This window comes from Oncorhynchus clarkii, chromosome 12 (assembly GCF_045791955.1).
Source record: "Oncorhynchus clarkii lewisi isolate Uvic-CL-2024 chromosome 12, UVic_Ocla_1.0, whole genome shotgun sequence".
Lineage (NCBI taxonomy): Eukaryota > Metazoa > Chordata > Actinopteri > Salmoniformes > Salmonidae > Oncorhynchus > Oncorhynchus clarkii.
The window spans coordinates 91,337,187-91,354,773 of NC_092158.1; the positions used below are offsets into that span (position 1 = coordinate 91,337,187).

General features: G+C 50.7%; 1 protein-coding gene across 1 annotated transcript in view; it reads right to left on the reverse strand.

The window, feature by feature from the left end:
- Positions 1–928: 928 nt before the first annotated feature.
- Positions 929–17,587, reverse strand: part of LOC139421649 (tRNA-dihydrouridine(16/17) synthase [NAD(P)(+)]-like) — a 21,396-nt gene continuing 4,737 nt past the window's right edge. The window contains 11 exon segments of the mRNA XM_071172734.1: positions 929–1,462; positions 1,464–1,603; positions 1,713–1,788; positions 3,906–3,943; positions 4,528–4,694; positions 5,275–5,363; positions 12,318–12,414; positions 12,559–12,706; positions 14,625–14,728; positions 16,027–16,109; positions 16,853–16,965. Of these exon segments, the coding sequence (XP_071028835.1) occupies positions 1,436–1,462; positions 1,464–1,603; positions 1,713–1,788; positions 3,906–3,943; positions 4,528–4,694; positions 5,275–5,363; positions 12,318–12,414; positions 12,559–12,706; positions 14,625–14,728; positions 16,027–16,109; positions 16,853–16,965 (1,082 nt within the window). The 3' untranslated portion in view covers positions 929–1,435.

Consider the following 17,587-nt stretch of genomic DNA (forward strand, 5'->3'; position numbering starts at 1 on the left):
TCAGACACTTCAGAACAAACTGTATTTTGGTTGTTTTTTGGGGGACTATCCATTGTTCCATGTAGTGAATGATATTCTGTGTTTGTATGGGTCAAATTTATTTTTTTAACCTTTATTTTACTATGCAAGTCAGTTAAGAACAAATTCTTATTTACAATGACGGCCTAGGAACAGTGTGTTAACTGCCTTGTTCAGGGACAGAACAACAGATTTTTACCTTGTCAGCTCAGGGATTCGATCCAGCAACCTTTCGGTTACTGGCCCAACGCTCTAACCACTAGACTACCTGCCGCCCCAACAATAATGAATATGATTATATTGAACAGATCTCAGATCAGCATCCCTACCCTAAAATACTTTCTGGAGACAGGCCTAGAAAAAAACAAACTCCAAGCCCTACACATCATCACACAGGCACACATTAAGACGAGGAGCTTGATGAAAAATGATATGAAAAACAGACTGTCGCCATTCTAACAGTCAGGTGATAAAATATCCTTCTAGTTCAGAGGGGGAGAAAAAACATGACAAAGATCACCAGGAAATAGTCCCATTATTGACCACAACCAAAATGACAAATAAATGTAGAGATTGAGCAGTACTGTTACGACTCCATGAGCTCTTCCTCCTTCCTGTACTGTTACGACTCCATGAGCTCTTCCTCCTTCCTGTACTGTTACGACTCCATGAGCTCTTCCTCCTTCCTGTACTGTTACGACTCCATGAACTCTTCCTCCTTCCTGCACTGTTACGACTCCATGAGCTCTTCCTCCTTCCTGTACTGTTACGACTCCATGAGCTCTTCCTTCTTCCAGAAACGGCTGCAGACCAACGAGGAAGACCCACTTGGAACTGGACTTTTTGGGGTGAATCTCCCGTTGACTTCAAAGCTTAACTTGTTATGCTAAAGTCCAAGAGAGGAATTAGTCCAGGAAGACTCCCCCCCAGTCAGGTAGGAGGAGTCTATCCATTACATCAGTCCAGGAAGACTCCCCCAGTCAGTCAGGTAGGAGGAGTCTATCCATTACATCAGTCCAGGAAGACTCCCCCAGTCAGTCAGGTAGGAGGAGTCTATCCATTACATCAGTCCAGGAAGACTCCCCAGTCAGTCAGGTAGGAGGAGTCTATCCATTACATCAGTCCAGGAAGACTCCCCCAGTCAGTCAGGTAGGAGGAGGGTGTAGTGGTGAAACCCCATCAAAGCCAGTTCAGCACAGCAGCAATGGAGGACAGTGGTGAGTATGTCTGAGACAGTATGGATGCACGCGTGTGTTCCTTACAATACGTTCTTGTGTCTCTGTATACTGTTGATGGATAAAGTTTCTCACATCCTGGTGTGTGTGTGTGTGTGTGTGTGTGTGTGTGTGTGTGTGTGTGTGTGTGTGTGTACTGCTCTACGTATGAATGGATGTCTATGTCCCTGTTAGTCCATGTCTCAGGCCACAGTCTGTCCTCTGTGGGGGGTCTGTTGGGGGGCTGGGGGTCCCGTTCAACAATCCTCCATCCTCTTCCTCCTGTAATCCTCTGCTCTTTCCCTCCTCCTCCTCCTCTTGCCGCTCTGACTTCTGTTTCTCTGCCTTGGTCTTGAACCTCAGCCCGTGACCTTTAAACCAGACGAGAGGAAATAAATGATATATCTGAGAAAGACAGCTGTGTGTGTGTGTGTGTGTGTGTGTGTGTGTGTGTGTGTGGCGTGGGGGGGAGGGACTCACTTGGGCAGTCTGCCACCTCCTTGTGGGCCTTCTTTTTACAGCAGCCTCGACACAGGTTGAATACACAATGATTACCCTACAGAGAGAGAGAGAGGTTGAATACACACTGATTACCCTACAGAGAGAGAGAGGTTGAATACACACTGATTACCCTACAGAGAGAGAGACAGGTTGAATACACACTGATTACCCTACAGCGAGAGAGAGGTTGAATACACAATGATTACCCTACAGAGCGAGAGAGGTTGAATACACAATGATTACCCTACAGAGAGAGAGAGGTTGAATACACACTGATTACCCTACAGAGAGAGAGAGGTTGAATACACACTGATTACCCTACAGAGAGAGAGAGAGGTTGAATACACACTGATTACCCTACAGAGAGAGACAGGTTGAATACACACTGATTACCCTACAGAGAGAGAGACAGGTTGAATACACACTGATTACCCTACAGAGAGAGAGAGGTAGAATACACAATGATTACCCTACAGAGAGAGAGAGACAGGTTGAATACACACTGATTACCCTACAGAGAGAGAGAGGTTGAAAACACACTGATTACCCTACAGAGAGAGAGACAGGTTGAATACACACTGATTACCCTACAGAGAGCGAGAGAGGTTGAATACACACTGATTACCCTACAGAGAGAGAGACAGGTTGAATACACAATGATTACCCTACAGAGAGAGACAGGTTGAATACACACTGATTACCCTACAGAGAGAGAGACAGGTTGAATACACACTGATTACCCTACAGAGAGCGAGAGAGGTTGAATACACACTGATTACCCTACAGAGAGAGAGACAGGTTGAATACACAATGATTACCCTACAGAGAGAGACAGGTTGAATACACACTGATTACCCTACAGAGAGAGAGAGAGGTTGAATACACACCGATTACCCTACAGAGAGAGAGGGGTTTAGGGACCTGGAGAGAAGGGGGGCGGTTAGGGCCCAGAAGAGGAGGTTAGGGCCCAGGAGAGAGCGGGAGGGAGACAGGTTAGGGACTTGGAGAGAGGGAGAGGGGGTAGACGGGTTAGGGACCCGGAGAGGGGGAGAGACGGGTTAGGGACCTGGAAGTACAAAATTGCGCCAACAGACATGGCAGCTCTGCTTCTAGCTCCTAAGAATCTGACCTGCATACGTAACACCACTATACACAGTCAGGACAGGTTCTCCATTGAACGTTTCTTAGTCCAGGGCTAAACTTCATCTGTAATGAGGAACAGGGTAATGAGGAACAGGGTGAAGAGGTTGCTCCACATGGTAATGAGGAACAGGGTGAAGAGGTTGCTCCACATGGTAATGAGGAACAGGGTAATGAGGAACAGGGTGAAGAGATTGCTCCACATGGTAATGAGGAACAGGGTGAAGAGGTTGCTCCACATGGTAATGAGGAACAGGGTGAAGAGGTTGCTCCACATGGTAATGAGGAACAGGGTAATGAGGAACAGGGTGAAGAGGTTGCTCCACATGGTAATGAGGAACAGGGTGAAGAGGTTGCTCCACATGGTAATGAGGAACAGGGTGAAGAGGTGTTTACACATGGTAATGAGGAACAGGGTGAAGAGGTTGCTCCACGTGGTAATGAGGAACAGGGTGAAGAGGTTGCTCCACATGGTAATGAGGAACAGGGTGAAGAGGTGTTTACACATGGTAATGAGGAACAGGGTGAAGAGGTGTTTACACATGGTAATGAGGAACAGGGTGAAGAGATTGCTCCACGTGGTAATGAGGAACAGGGTGAAGAGGTTGCTCCACATGGTAATGAGGAACAGGGTGAAGAGGTTGCTCCACATGGTAATGAGGAACAGGGTGAAGAGGTTGCTGCACATGGTAATGAGGAACAGGGTGAAGAGGTGTTTACACATGGTAATGAGGAACAGGGTGAAGAGGTTGCTCCACGTGGTAATGAGGAACAGGGTGAAGAGGTTGCTCCACATGGTAATGAGGAACAGGGTGAAGAGGTGTTTACACATGGTAATGAGGAACAGGGTGAAGAGGTGTTTCCACATGGTAATGAGGAACATGGTAATGAGGAACAGGGTGAAGCGGAGGAACAGGGTGAAGAGGAGGAACAGGGTGAAGAGGTTGCTCCACATGGTAATGAGGAACAGGGTGAAGAGGAGGAACAGGGTGAAGAGGAGGAACAGGGTGAAGAGGTCGTCCCTCCACTCACCTTTGGATTTCCACACTGCTCACACTTGATGTACTTTGCTGCAGAGAAAACAAGGGTAAAACAGAGGTTATCTACTGTACTGTTTGTGTCGGCTGAGGCTCTGTACATTCTGTAGCATTATAAACTGGGTGGTTCCAGCCCTGAATGCTGATTGGCTGACAGCCGTGGTATATCAGACCGCATACCACGGGTATGACAAAACATATACCAATATACCACCGCTAAGGGCTGTTCTTACGCACGACGCAACGCTGAGTGTCTGGACACAGGCCTTAGCCGTGGTATATTGGCCGTATACCACGATCCCCAGAGGCGTCTTATTGCCGTTATAAACTGGTTACCAACGTAATTAGAGCAGTTAAAACAAATGTTTTGTCATACACTGGGTGGTTCGAGCCCTGAATGCTGATTGGCTGACAGCTGGTGTCACCGTACACCACGGGTATGACAAAACATTTCGTTTCACTGCCCTACTTATGTTGATAACCAGTTTATAACAGCAATAAGGCACGTTGGGGGTGTGTGGTATATGGCCAATATCCCACGGCTAAAAGCCTCATTGCTTAATTAGACTGGGTAGAGAGTCTAGGTAACTGCAGTACTACGAGGAAAAATAACTCACGTTTCTGCTCGGGACAGAAGTTCTTGTAGGGGTTTCTGGCTTTCTTCTTCTGTTTGTTTTTGGAGAGGGCATCGCTCGCCCCGTCCGAGTCCTCCTGTGACAACGCCCTCTTGTGACACACTGCCTTCACCTCCGTACCGTTGCTGTTAGCAACCGGAGCCTTCGGCCTGGCAGGAACAATGTTCATCGTCATGGCAACGCGTTACGGTTTCTATGTGTGTGTGGACTTGACGACTTTGATCTTCTAATTGTTATTGGTCACGTACACACGGTCAGCAGATGTTATTGGTCACATACACACGGTCAGCAGATGTTAATGGTCACATACACACGGTCAGCAGATGTTAATGGTCACGTACACACGGTCAGCAGGTGTTATTGGTCACGTACACACGGTCAGCAGATGTCAATGGTCACGTACACACGGTCAGCAGATGTCAATGGTCACGTACACACGGTCAGCAGGTGTTATTGGTCACGTACACACGGTCAGCAGATGTCAATGGTCACGTACACACGGTCAGCAGATGTCAATGGTCACGTACACACGGTCAGCAGGTGTTTTGGTCACATACACACGGTCAGCAGATGTTAATGCGAGTGTAGTGAAATGCTTGTACTTCTAGTTCCGACTGCAGTGCAGTAGTATCTAATAATTTCACAACAACTACCTGATACACACACATCTCAGTGAAGGAATGTACACAGATCTCAAGTTAGGATTCTCAACAGGAAATTGTCACTCACACTGGTCTGACGTACGGCTGGCAGATCCAATGAGGGAATGGCAGCCCAACCACCTGCCCCGCCTCCTCTCCTCCATTGGTTATCTCCTCCTGCAGAGGTTAAACAAATGAGAAAAGAACCAGTGTCATCATCTAGCTGTGTTGGGAGGAGAGAGAAGAGGGGGAGGGGGGAGAAGAGGGAGAGGGGGAAGAAGGGTGAAGAAGGGGAGGAGGGAGAAGAGGGGAGAAGGGTGAAGAAGGGGAAGAGGGAGAAGAGGGGAGAAGGGTGAAGAAGGGGAGGAGGGAGAAGAGGGGAGAAGGGTGAAGAAGGGGAGGAGGGAGAAGAGGGGAGAAGGGTGAAGAAGGGGAGGAGGGAGAAGAGGGGAGAAGGGTGAAGAAGGGGAAGAGGGAGAAGAGGGGAGAAGGGTGAAGAAGAGGAGGAGGGAGAAGAGAGGAGAGGGTGAAGAAGGGGAAGAGGGAGAAGAGGGGAGAAGGGTGAAGAAGGGGAGGAGGGAGAAGAGGGAAGAAGAGTGAAGAAGGGTAAAGAAGAGGAGGAGGGAGAAGAGGGGAGAAGAGGGAAGAAGGGGAAGAGGGGAGAAGGGTGAAGAAGAGGAGGAGGGAGAAGAGAGGAGAGGGTGAAGAAGGGGAAGAGGGAGAAGAGGGGAGAAGGGTGAAGAAGAGGAGGAGGGAGAAGAAGGGAGAAGGGTGAAGAAGGGGAAGAGGGAGAAGAGAGGAGAGGGTGAAGAAGGGGAGGAGGGAGAAGAGGGGAGAAGGGTGAAGAAGAGGAGGAGGGAGAAGAGGGGAGAAGGGTGAAGAAGGGGAAGAGGGAGAAGAGGGGAGAAGGGTGAAGAAGAGGAGGAGGGAGAAGAGAGGAGAGGGTGAAGAAGGGGAAGAGGGAGAAGAGGGGAGAAGGGTGAAGAAGGGGAGAAGGGTGAAGAAGGGGAGGAGGGAGAAGAGGGGAGAAGGGTGAAGAAGAGGAGGAGGGAGAAGAGAGGAGAGGGTGAAGAAGGGGAAGAGGGAGAAGAGGGGAGAAGGGTGAAGAAGGGGAGGAGGGAGAAGAGGGAAGAAGGGTGAAGAAGAGGAGGAGGGAGAAGAGGGAAGAAGGGTGAAGAAGAGGAGGAGGGAGAAGAGGGAAGAAGGGTGAAGAAGAGGAGGAGGGAGACGAGGGGAGAAGGGTGAAGAAGGGGAAGAGGGAGAAGAGGGGAGAAGGGTGAAGAAGGGGAAGAGGGAGAAGAGGGGAGAAGGGTGAAGAAGGGGAGGAGGGAGAAGAGGGAAGAAGGGTGAAGAAGAGGAGGAGGGAGAAGAGGGAAGAAGGGTGAAGAAGAGGAGGAGGGAGAAGAGGGGAGAAGGGTGAAGAAGGGGAGGAGGGAGAAGAGGGAAGAAGGGTGAAGAAGAGGAGGAGGGAGAAGAGGGAAGAAGGGTGAAGAAGAGGAGGAGGGAGAAGAGGGGAGAAGGGTGAAGAAGGGGAGGAGGGAGAAGAGGGAAGAAGGGTGAAGAAGGGGAAGAGGGAGAAGAGGGAAGAAGGGTGAAGAAGGGGAAGAGGGGAGAAGGGTGAAGAAGGGGAAGAGGGAGAAGAGGGAAGAAGGGTGAAGAAGGGGAAGAGGGAGAAGAGGGGAGAAGGGTGAAGAAGAGGAGGAGGGAGAAGAGGGGAGAAGGGTGAAGAAGAGGAGGAGGGAGAAGAGGGGAGAAGGGTGAAGAAGGGGAGGAGGGAGAAGAGGGAAGAAGGGTGAAGAAGGGGAAGAGGGAGAAGAGGGAAGAAGGGTGAAGAAGAGGAGGAGGGAGAAGAGGGGAGAAGGGTGAAGAAGGGGAAGAGGGAGAAGAGGGGAGAAGGGTGAAGAAGAGGAGGAGGGAGAAGAGGGGAGAAGGGAGAAGGGTGAAGAAGAGGAGGAGGGAGAAGAGGGGAGAAGGGGAAGAGGGAGAAGAGGGGAGAAGGGAGAAGAAGAGGAGGAGGGAGAAGAGGGGAGAAGGGTGAAGAAGGGGAGGAGGGAGAAGAGGGGAGAATGGTGAAGAAGAGGAGGAGGGAGAAGAAGGGAGAAGGGTGAAGAAGGGGAAGAGGGAGAAGAGGGGAGAAGGGTGAAGAAGAGGAGGAGGGAGAAGAGGGGAGAAGGGTGAAGAAGGGGAGGAGGGAGAAGAGGGGAGAAGGGTGAAGAAGAGGGGGAGGGGGGAGAAGAGGGAGAAGGGGAAGAAGGGGAAGAGGGAGAAGAGGGGAGAAGAGGGGAGAAGGGTGAAGAAGGGGAGGAGGGAGAAGAGGGGAGAAGGGTGAAGAAGAGGGGGAGGGGGGAGAAGAGGGAGAAGGGGAAGAAGAGTGAAGAAGGGGAGGAGGGAGAAGAGGGGGAGGGGGGAGAAGAGGGGGAGGGGGGAGAAGAGGGAGAAGGGGAAGAAGAGTGAAGAAGGGGAAGAGGGAGAAGAGGGGGAGGGAGAAGAGGGGAGAAGGGTGAAGAAGAGGAGGAGGGAGAAGATTGGAGAAGGGTGAAGAAGAGGGAGGAGGGAGAAGAGGGAGAAGGGTGAAGAAGAGGGAGGAGGGAGAAGAAGGGGAGGAGGGAGAAGAGGGGAGAAGGGTGAAGAAGAGGGGGAGGGGGGAGAAGAGGGAGAAGGGGAAGAAGAGTGAAGAAGGGGAAGAGGGAGAAGAGGGGAGAAGGGTGAAGAAGAGGGGGAGGGAGAAGAGGGGAGAAGAGGGGAGAAGAGGGGAGAAGGGTGAAGAAGGGGAGGAGGGAGAAGAGGGGAGAAGGGTGAAGAAGAGGGGGAGGGGGGAGAAGAGGGAGAAGGGGAAGAAGGGGAAGAGGGAGAAGAGGGGAGAAGGGTGAAGAAGGGGAGGAGGGAGAAGAGGGGAGAAGGGAGAAGAAGGGAGAAGGGTGAAGAAGAGGAGGAGGGAGAAGAGGGGAGAAGGGTGAAGAAGGGGAAGAGGGAGAAGAGGGGAGAAGGGTGAAGAAGAGGAGGAGGGAGAAGAGGGGAGAAGGGTGAAGAAGGGGAGGAGGGAGAAGAGGGGAGAAGGGTGAAGAAGAGGAGGAGGGAGAAGAAGGGAGAAGGGTGAAGAAGGGGAAGAGGGAGAAGAGGGGAGAAGGGTGAAGAAGAGGAGGAGGGAGAAGAGGGGAGAAGGGTGAAGAAGAGGGGGAGGGGGGAGAAGAGGGAGAAGGGGAAGAAGGGGAAGAGGGAGAAGAGGGGAGAAGGGTGAAGAAGGGGAGGAGGGAGAAGAGGGGAGAAAGGTGAAGAAGAGGGGGAGGGGGGAGAAGAGGGAGAAGGGGAAGAAGAGTGAAGAAGGGGAGGAGGGAGAAGAGGGGGAGGGGGGAGAAGAGGGAGAAGGGGAAGAAGAGTGAAGAAGGGGAAGAGGGAGAAGAGGGGGAGGGGGGAGAAGAGGGAGAAGGGTGAAGAAGGGGAGGAGGGAGAAGAGGGGAGAAGGGTGAAGAAGAGGAGGAGGGAGAAGAGGGGAGAAGGGTGAAGAAGAGGGAGGAGGGAGAAGAGGGGAGAAGGGTGAAGAAGAGGGGGAGGGGGAGAAGAGGGAGAAGGGTGAAGAAGAGGAGGAGGGAGAAGAGGGAAGAAGGGTGAAGAAGGGGAGGAGGGAGAAGAGGGGAGAAGGGTGAAGAAGAGGGAGGAGGGAGAAGAGGGGAGAAGGGTGAAGAAGGGGAGAAGGGTGAAGAAGGGGAGGAGGGAGAAGAGGGGAGAAGGGTGAAGAAGGGGAGGAGGGAGAAGAGGGGAGAAGGGTGAAGAAGGGGAGAAGGGTGAAGAGGGGAGAAGAGGGGAGAAGAGGGGAGAAGGGTGAAGAAGGGGAGGAGGGAGAAGAAGGGGAGGAGGGTGAAGAAGAGGGGGAGGGGGGAGAAGAGGGAGAAGGGGAAGAAGGGGAAGAGGGAGAAGAGGGGAGAAGGGTGAAGAAGGGGAGGAGGGAGAAGAGGGGAGAAGGGAGAAGAAGGGAGAAGGGTGAAGAAGAGGAGGAGGGAGAAGAGGGGAGAAGGGTGAAGAAGGGGAAGAGGGAGAAGAGGGGAGAAGGGTGAAGAAGAGGAGGAGGGAGAAGAGGGGAGAAGGGTGAAGAAGGGGAGGAGGGAGAAAAGGGGAGAAGGGTGAAGAAGAGGAGGAGGGAGAAGAAGGGAGAAGGGTGAAGAAGGGGAAGAGGGAGAAGAGGGGAGAAGGGTGAAGAAGAGGAGGAGGGAGAAGAGGGGAGAAGGGTGAAGAAGAGGGGGAGGGGGGAGAAGAGGGAGAAGGGGAAGAAGGGGAAGAGGGAGAAGAGGGGAGAAGAGGGGAGAAGGGTGAAGAAGGGGAGGAGGGAGAAGAGGGGAGAAAGGTGAAGAAGAGGGGGAGGGGGGAGAAGAGGGAGAAGGGGAAGAAGAGTGAAGAAGGGGAGGAGGGAGAAGAGGGGGAGGGGGGAGAAGAGGGAGAAGGGGAAGAAGAGTGAAGAAGGGGAAGAGGGAGAAGAGGGGGAGGGGGGAGAAGAGGGGGAGGGGGGAGAAGGGGAGGAGGGAGAAGAGGGGAGAAGGGTGAAGAAGAGGAGGAGGGAGAAGAGGGGAGAAGGGTGAAGAAGAGGGAGGAGGGAGAAGAGGGGAGAAGGGTGAAGAAGAGGGGGAGGGGGGAGAAGAGGGAGAAGGGTGAAGAAGAGGAGGAGGGAGAAGAGGGAAGAAGGGTGAAGAAGGGGAGGAGGGAGAAGAGGGGAGAAGGGTGAAGAAGAGGGAGGAGGGAGAAGAGGGGAGAAGGGTGAAGAAGGGGAGGAGGGAGAAGAGGGGAGAAGGGTGAAGAAGGGGAGGAGGGAGAAGAGGGGAGAAGGGTGAAGGGGAGGAGGGAGAAGAGGGGAGAAGGGTGAAGAAGGGGAGAAGGGTGAAGAAGGGGAGAAGGGTGAAGAAGGGGAGAAGGGAGAAGAGGGGAGAAGGGTGAAGAAGGGGAGGAGGGAGAAGAGGGGAGAAGGGTGAAGAAGAGGGAGGAGGGAGAAGAGGGGAGAAGGGTGAAGAAGAGGGGGAGGGGGAGAAGAGGGAGAAGGGTGAAGAAGACGGAGGAGGGAGAAGAGGGGAGAAGGGTGAAGAAGAGGGGGAGGGGGGAGAAGAGGGAGAAGGGTGAAGAAGAGGGAGGAGGGAGAAGAGGGGAGAAGGGTGAAGAAGGGGAGGAGGGAGAAGAGGGGAGAAGGGTGAAGAAGGGGAGAAGGGAGAAGAGGGGAGAAGGGTGAAGAAGGGGAGGAGGGAGAAGAGGGGAGAAGGGTGAAGAAGGGGAAGAGGGAGAAGAGGGGAGAAGGGTGAAGAAGGGGAGAAGGGAGAAGAGGGGAGAAGGGTGAAGAAGGGGAAGAGGGAGAAGAGGGGAGAAGGGTGAAGAAGGGGAGAAGGGTGAAGAAGAGGAGGAGGGAGAAGAGGGGAGAAGGGTGAAGAAGAGGGAGGAGGGAGAAGAGGGGAGAAGGGTGAAGAAGAGGGGGAGGGGGGAGAAGAGGGAGAAGGGTGAAGAAGAGGGAGGAGGGAGAAGAGGGGAGAAGGGTGAAGAAGGGGAGGAGGGAGAAGAGGGGAGAAGGGTGAAGAAGAGGGGGAGGGGGAGAGGAGGGGAGAAGGGTGAAGAAGAGGGGGAGGGGGGAGAAGAGGGAGAAGGGGAAGAAGAGTGAAGAAGGGGAGGAGGGAGAAGAGGGGGAGGGGGGAGAAGAGGGAGAAGGGTGAAGAAGGGGAGGAGGGAGAAGAGGGAGAGGGGGAGAAGAGGGGGAAGAGGGGGAGGGGGGAGAAGAGGGGGAGGAGGGAGAAGAGGGGGAGGAGGGAGAAGAGGGGGAGGGGGGAGAAGAGGGGGAAGGGGGAGAAGATTGGAAAAAGAGGAGGAGCAATTGGTGAGGAAGAGAAACTAAAAAGGAGTAAAACATTTTGGGGAGGAGGGAAGGAAAGAATGAACCCTAGGTACCTGACAGCGTAGCTAACCCTAGGTACCTGACAGCGTAGCTAACCCTAGGTACCTGACAGCGTAGCTAACCCTAACCCTAGGTACCTGACAGCGTAGCTAACCCTAGGTACCTGACAGCGTAGCTAACCCTAGGTACCTGGCAGCGTAGCTAACCCTAACCCTAGGTACCTGACAGCGTAGCTAACCCTAGGTACCTGACAGCATAGCTAACCCTAACCCTAGGTACCTGACAGCGTAGCTAACCCTAGGTACCTGACAGCGTAGCTAACCCTAACCCTAGGTACCTGACAGCGTAGCTAACCCTAGGTACCTGACAGCGTAGCTAACCCTAGGTACCTGACAGCGTAGCTAACCCTAGGTACCTGGCAGCGTAGCTAACCCTAACCCTAGGTACCTGACAGCGTAGCTAACCCTAGGTACCTGACAGCGTAGCTAACCCTAGGTACCTGACAGCGTAGCTAACCCTAGGTACCTGACAGCGTAGCTAACCCTAGGTACCTGACAGCGTAGCTAACCCTAGGTACCTGACAGCGTAGCTAACCCTAGGTACCTGACAGCGTAGCTAACCCTAGGTACCTGGCAGCGTAGCTAACCCTAACCCTAGGTACCTGACAGCGTAGCTAACCCTAGGTACCTGACAGCGTAGCTAACCCTAGGTACCTGACAGCGTAGCTAACCCTAGGTACCTGACAGCGTAGCTAACCCTAGGTACCTGACAGCATAGCTAACCCTAGGTACCTGACAGCGTAGCTAACCCTAGGTACCTGACAGCGTAGCTAACCCTAGGTACCTGACAGCGTAGCTAACCCTAACCCTAGGTACCTGACAGCGTAGCTAACCCTAGGTACCTGACAGCATAGCTAACCCTAGGTACCTGACAGCGTAGCTAACCCTAGGTACCTGACAGCGTAGCTAACCCTAGGTACCTGACAGCGTAGCTAACCCTAGGTACCTGACAGCGTAGCTAACCCTAGGTACCTGACAGCGTAGCTAACCCTAGGTACCTGACAGCGTAGCTAACCCTAGGTACCTGACAGCGTAGCTAACCCTAGGTACCTGACAGCGTAGCTAACCCTAGGTACCTGACAGCGTAGCTAACCCTAGGTACCTGACAGCGTAGCTAACCCTAACCCTAGGTACCTGACAGCGTAGCTAACCCTAGGTACCTGACAGCGTAGCTAACCCTAGGTACCTGACAGCGTAGCTAACCCTAGGTACCTGGCAGCGTAGTCTGAGTTGTCTGCTGACCTCTGTCAGCCCCTGCAGGTTCTTCACCTTGGCCAGCTCCTCTCTCAGGTCCTTGTGGATCTGCAGCCTGGAGAAACACTAACAAATAAAACACACACACAGATTGTGGCGATAGTGAAGTACTGAGTGGGTGTGTGTGTGTGTGTCCCTCTGGGTGTGTGTGTGTGTGTGTGTGTGTGTGTGTGTCCCTCTGGGTGTGTGTGTTACATACGTGTGGTGCCAGAGCTTGAAGAGATGTGCTCTGACATAGGACAGGGTACAGGGAGGGTACTGACTGACCACCTCTAGATACTCCTCAGCCATCTCCCATACAGGAGGGCTGTGGCCCTCAAACAGAGCTGGGTTATGGAGGTTCCCCTCTGGAAACACACACAGAGAAAGAGACACACAGAGAGAGAGAGAAACACACAGAGAGAGAGAGAAACACACAGAGAGAGAGAGAAACACACAGAGAGAGAGAAACACACAGAGAGAGAGAGAAACACACAGAGAGAGAGAGAAACACACAGAGAGAGAGAGAAACACACAGAGAGAGAGAGAAACACACAGAGAGAGAGAGAAACACACAGAGAGAGAGAAACAGAGAGAGAGAGAGAAACACACAGAGAGAGAGAGAAACACACAGAGAGAGAGAGAAACACACAGAGAGAGAGAAACACACAGAGAGAGAGAAACAGAGAGAGAGAGAGAAACACACACACAGAGAGAGAGAGAAACACACAGAGAGAGAGAGAAACACACAGAGAGAGAGAGAAACACACAGAGAGAGAGAGAAACACACAGAGAGAGAGAAACACACAGAGAGAGAGAAACAGAGAGAGAGAGAGAAACACACACACAGAGAGAGAGAAACACAACAGGGAGAGAAACACACAGAGAGAGAAACACACACACAGAGAGAGAGAAACATACACACAGAGAGAGAGAAACATACACACAGAGAGAGAGAAACACACAGAGAGAGAGAGAAACACACAGAGAGAGAGAGAAACACACAGAGAGAGAGAAACACACACACAGAGAGAGAGAGAAACACACACAGAGAGAGAGAAACACACACACAGAGAGAGAGAAACACAACAGGGAGAGAAACACACAGAGAGAGAAACACACACACAGAGAGAGAGAAACATACACACAGAGAGAGAGAAACATACACACAGAGAGAGAGAAACACAGAGAGAGAGAGAAACAGAGAGAGAGAGAGAGAAACACACACACAGAGAGAGAGAAACACACACACAGAGAGAGAGAAACACACAGAGAGAGAGAAACACACAGAGAGAGAGAAACACACACACAGAGAGAGAGAGAAACACACACAGAGAGAGAGAAACACACACACAGAGAGAGAGAAACACAACAGGGAGAGAAACACACAGAGAGAGAAACACACACACAGAGAGAGAGAAACATACACACAGAGAGAGAGAAACATACACACAGAGAGAGAGAAACACAGAGAGAGAGAGAAACATACACAGAGAGAGAGAGAGAAACACACAGAGAGAGAGAGAAACACACAGAGAGAGAGAAACACACAGAGAGAGAGAGAGAGAGAGAGAGAGAGAGAGAGAGAGAGAAACACACAGAGAGAGAGAAACACACACAGAGAGAGAAACACACACAGAGAGAGGAACACAGAGAGAGAGAGAGAGAGAGAGAAACACAGAGAGAACCACACACAAACACACACACACACAGAGAAAGAGAGAAGCACACACAGAGAAAGAGATAAACAGAGAGAGAAAAACAGAGAGAGAGAGAGAGAGAAACACACAGAGAGAGAGAGAGAGAAACACACAGAGAGAGAAACAGAGAGAAAGAGAGAAACACACAGAAAGAGAGAAACACAGAGAAACAGAGAAACACACACAGAGAAAGAGAGAAACACACACAGAGAAAGAGAGAAACACACAGAGAGAGAGAGAAACACAGAGAAACACACAGAGAGAGAAAGAGAAACACAGAGAGAGAGGAACACACACAGAGAGAGAAACACAGAGAGGGAGAGCGAGAGAGAGAGAGAGAGAAACACACAGAGAGAGAGAAACACACAGAGAGAGAAACACACACAGAGAGAGGAACACACACAGAGAGAGGAACACAGAGAGAGAGAGAAACACAGAGAAAGAGAGAAACACACAGAGAACCACACACACACACACAGACACATGAGAGAGAGAGAGAGAGAGAGAGAGAAAGTGATAAACACAAATTAGTAGGTGTTATGACTCTTGGAAGACTAATTACTCAAGGTGAGGCGGAGGTGTGTACCTGCACTCATCACCCCTTGTACTCCAGTCTCCTCCATACACTGCTCCACATCACTCAGGTGTTGGATGTTACCGTTAGCGAACACAGGGATGTTAACAGCGTTCCTATAGCAACAACACAGAGAGAGATAGAGAGACTGTTTAATAAACCCAGTACAATCACATGGTCAGCTATGTGACAATAGAATAGAGTACTGTACAGTAGAATATAATATAATGTTTTCCTGTGAAGAAACTTCTTGGAGATCTACTAGACTACACAAACTACCTCCAACTACACAGCAGAGATCTACTAGACTACACAAACTGTCTCCAACTACACAGCAGAGACCTACTAGACTACACAAACTGTCTCCAACTACACAACAGAGACCTACTAGACTACACAAACTGTCTCCAACTACACAGCAGAGACCTACTAGACTACAAACTGTCTCCAACTACACAGCAGAGACCTACTAGACTACACAAACTGTATCCAACTACACAGCAGACCTACTAGACTACACAAACTACACAGCAGAGACCTACTAGACTACACAAACTGTCTCCAACTACACAGCAGAGACCTACTAGACTACACAAACTGTCTCCAACTACACAGCAGAGACCTACGAGACTACACAAACTGTCTCCAACTACACAGCAGAGACCTACGAGACTACAAACTGTTTCCAACTACACAGCAGAGACCTACTAGACTACAAACTACCTCCAACTACACAGCAGAGACCTACTAGACTACACAAACTACCTCCAACTACACAGCAGAGACCTACTAGACTACAAACTGTCTCCAACTACACAGCAGAGACCTACGAGACTACAAACTGTTTCCAACTACACAGCAGAGACCTACTAGACTACAAACCACCTCCAACTACACAGCAGAGACCTACTAGACTACACAAACTACCTCCAACTACACAGCAGAGACCTACTAGACTACAAACTGTTTCCAACTACACAGCAGAGACCTACGAGACTACAAACTGTTTCCAACTACACAGCAGAGACCTACTAGACTACAAACTACCTCCAACTACACAGCAGAGACCTACTAGACTACACAAACTACCTCCAACTACACAGCAGAGACCTACTAGACTACAAACTGTTTCCAACTACACAGCAGAGACCTACGAGACTACACAAACTACCTCCAACTACACAGCAGAGACCTACTAGACTACACAAACGGTCTCCAACTACACAGCAGAGACCTACTAGACTACACAAACGGTCTCCAACTACACAGCAGAGACCTACGAGATTACACAAACTACCTCCAACTACACAGCAGAGACCTACTAGACTACACAAACTGTTTCTACCTGACAAACATAATATTGGTTATTCTCTGTAGTCTTAATTGAACTGTGAGGGAACTGCAGTGTGCTTACCGTACAGCCTTGATGTGTTCCCAGCTAGCGATGCCTGTCGCGGGTCCTTTCTGGTCCTTGGTCCGACCGTGAACGGTCAGCAGCTGAGACAGAGATGGAGAGGTCTGAATGAAAAGACTTCCTACCCGATTAAATAAAAATTAAATTACAAATAAAATTAAATGAGTCTGTCTGTGTGTTGCTATGGAGACAGCATAGGTGACACTGCAGTACTACAAGGAAAGTTTTTGATGAGGCTCTCTTGTTCAGATATCGGTAAGTGGACTGGAGGCAGGGCATGAAAGGGATAACGAATCCAGTTGTTTGTGTCATTCGTTTCGGGAAAGAACCTGCGTCATTGCACCCCCCAACTCACTCAGGTGCTTCGCTAAATCACATTTTACATTGTCCGTAAGCTTGAGTTCATTTAGAACACAAAAAAATCATACAATGATGGAAAGACCTGTGTGTTGTCCTTGTTAATGCAGACAGAGAAGAGCTCCAACTTGTTAATCATAGCCTCAATTTTGTCCCTGTATTCCTACATTCAGATCATTCAGGAGAGAGAGAAAACATCACCCAGATAGACAAACTACCTCCAACTACACAGCAGAGACATACTAGACTACACAAACTACCTCCACCACCTCAAGCTCAACCTCGACAAGACGGAGCTGCTCTTCCTTCCGGGAAAGGCCTGCCTGCTCCAAGACCTCTCAATCACAGTTGACAACTCCATGGTGTTCCCATCCCAGGTGCATAGAACCTCTAAATATAATCTGGCTCATTTTAGGTCATGTTTCATAGAAGATCAAAATAAAACACTTGTGTGTGTGATGTTTCCTACCTGGCAGCCAGCCTTCTCCAGCATCTGAGCGTACTGAACAGTCTCCTCCATCTTGTTAAACACACGGATCTTACAGGTGATGGGAACAGAGATCTTCTCATTGGCTAGCTTCACTAAGGAGAAACAGAGAGAAAAGACTGCCTGTTATCGGTAACATACACGTGTTTAGCAGACGTTATTGTGGGTGTAGTGAAATGCTTCTGTCTCTAGCTCCGACAGTGCAGTAATAACTAACAAGTAATAGCTAACAATTCCACAACATATACCCAATACACACGCATATAAGTAAAGGAATGTAATTAAAAAATATATGGTCCAGCTGTATGTAATAACACAAAACATTTTCTGGGCTAACAATGTAAGAAATAATACATAAAAAACAAAATAGTGCAAAGTTTCCTAAGAGCTAAAAACATTGAGACCAGGTGACGTGGAGAGGATCTGTGTCTGCACCATATACTCTCACTACTGGTGTCCCCCAGGGCTCCGTTCTAGGCCCTCTCCTCTTCTCTCTATACGCCAAGTCACTCAGCTCCGTCATATCCTCACATGGTCTCTCCTATCAATACTGTGTGGATGACACTCAACTACTCTACACTCCAACCGGAGTACTCAGTTCTGCCACCTCTGGTATCTTGGCCCTCCCCACCCTACAGCTCCCACTCAGCCCAGCCAAAGCTCTTCTCTGTCCTGGCACCCCAATGGTGGAACAAGCTTCCCCCTGAAACTAGGACA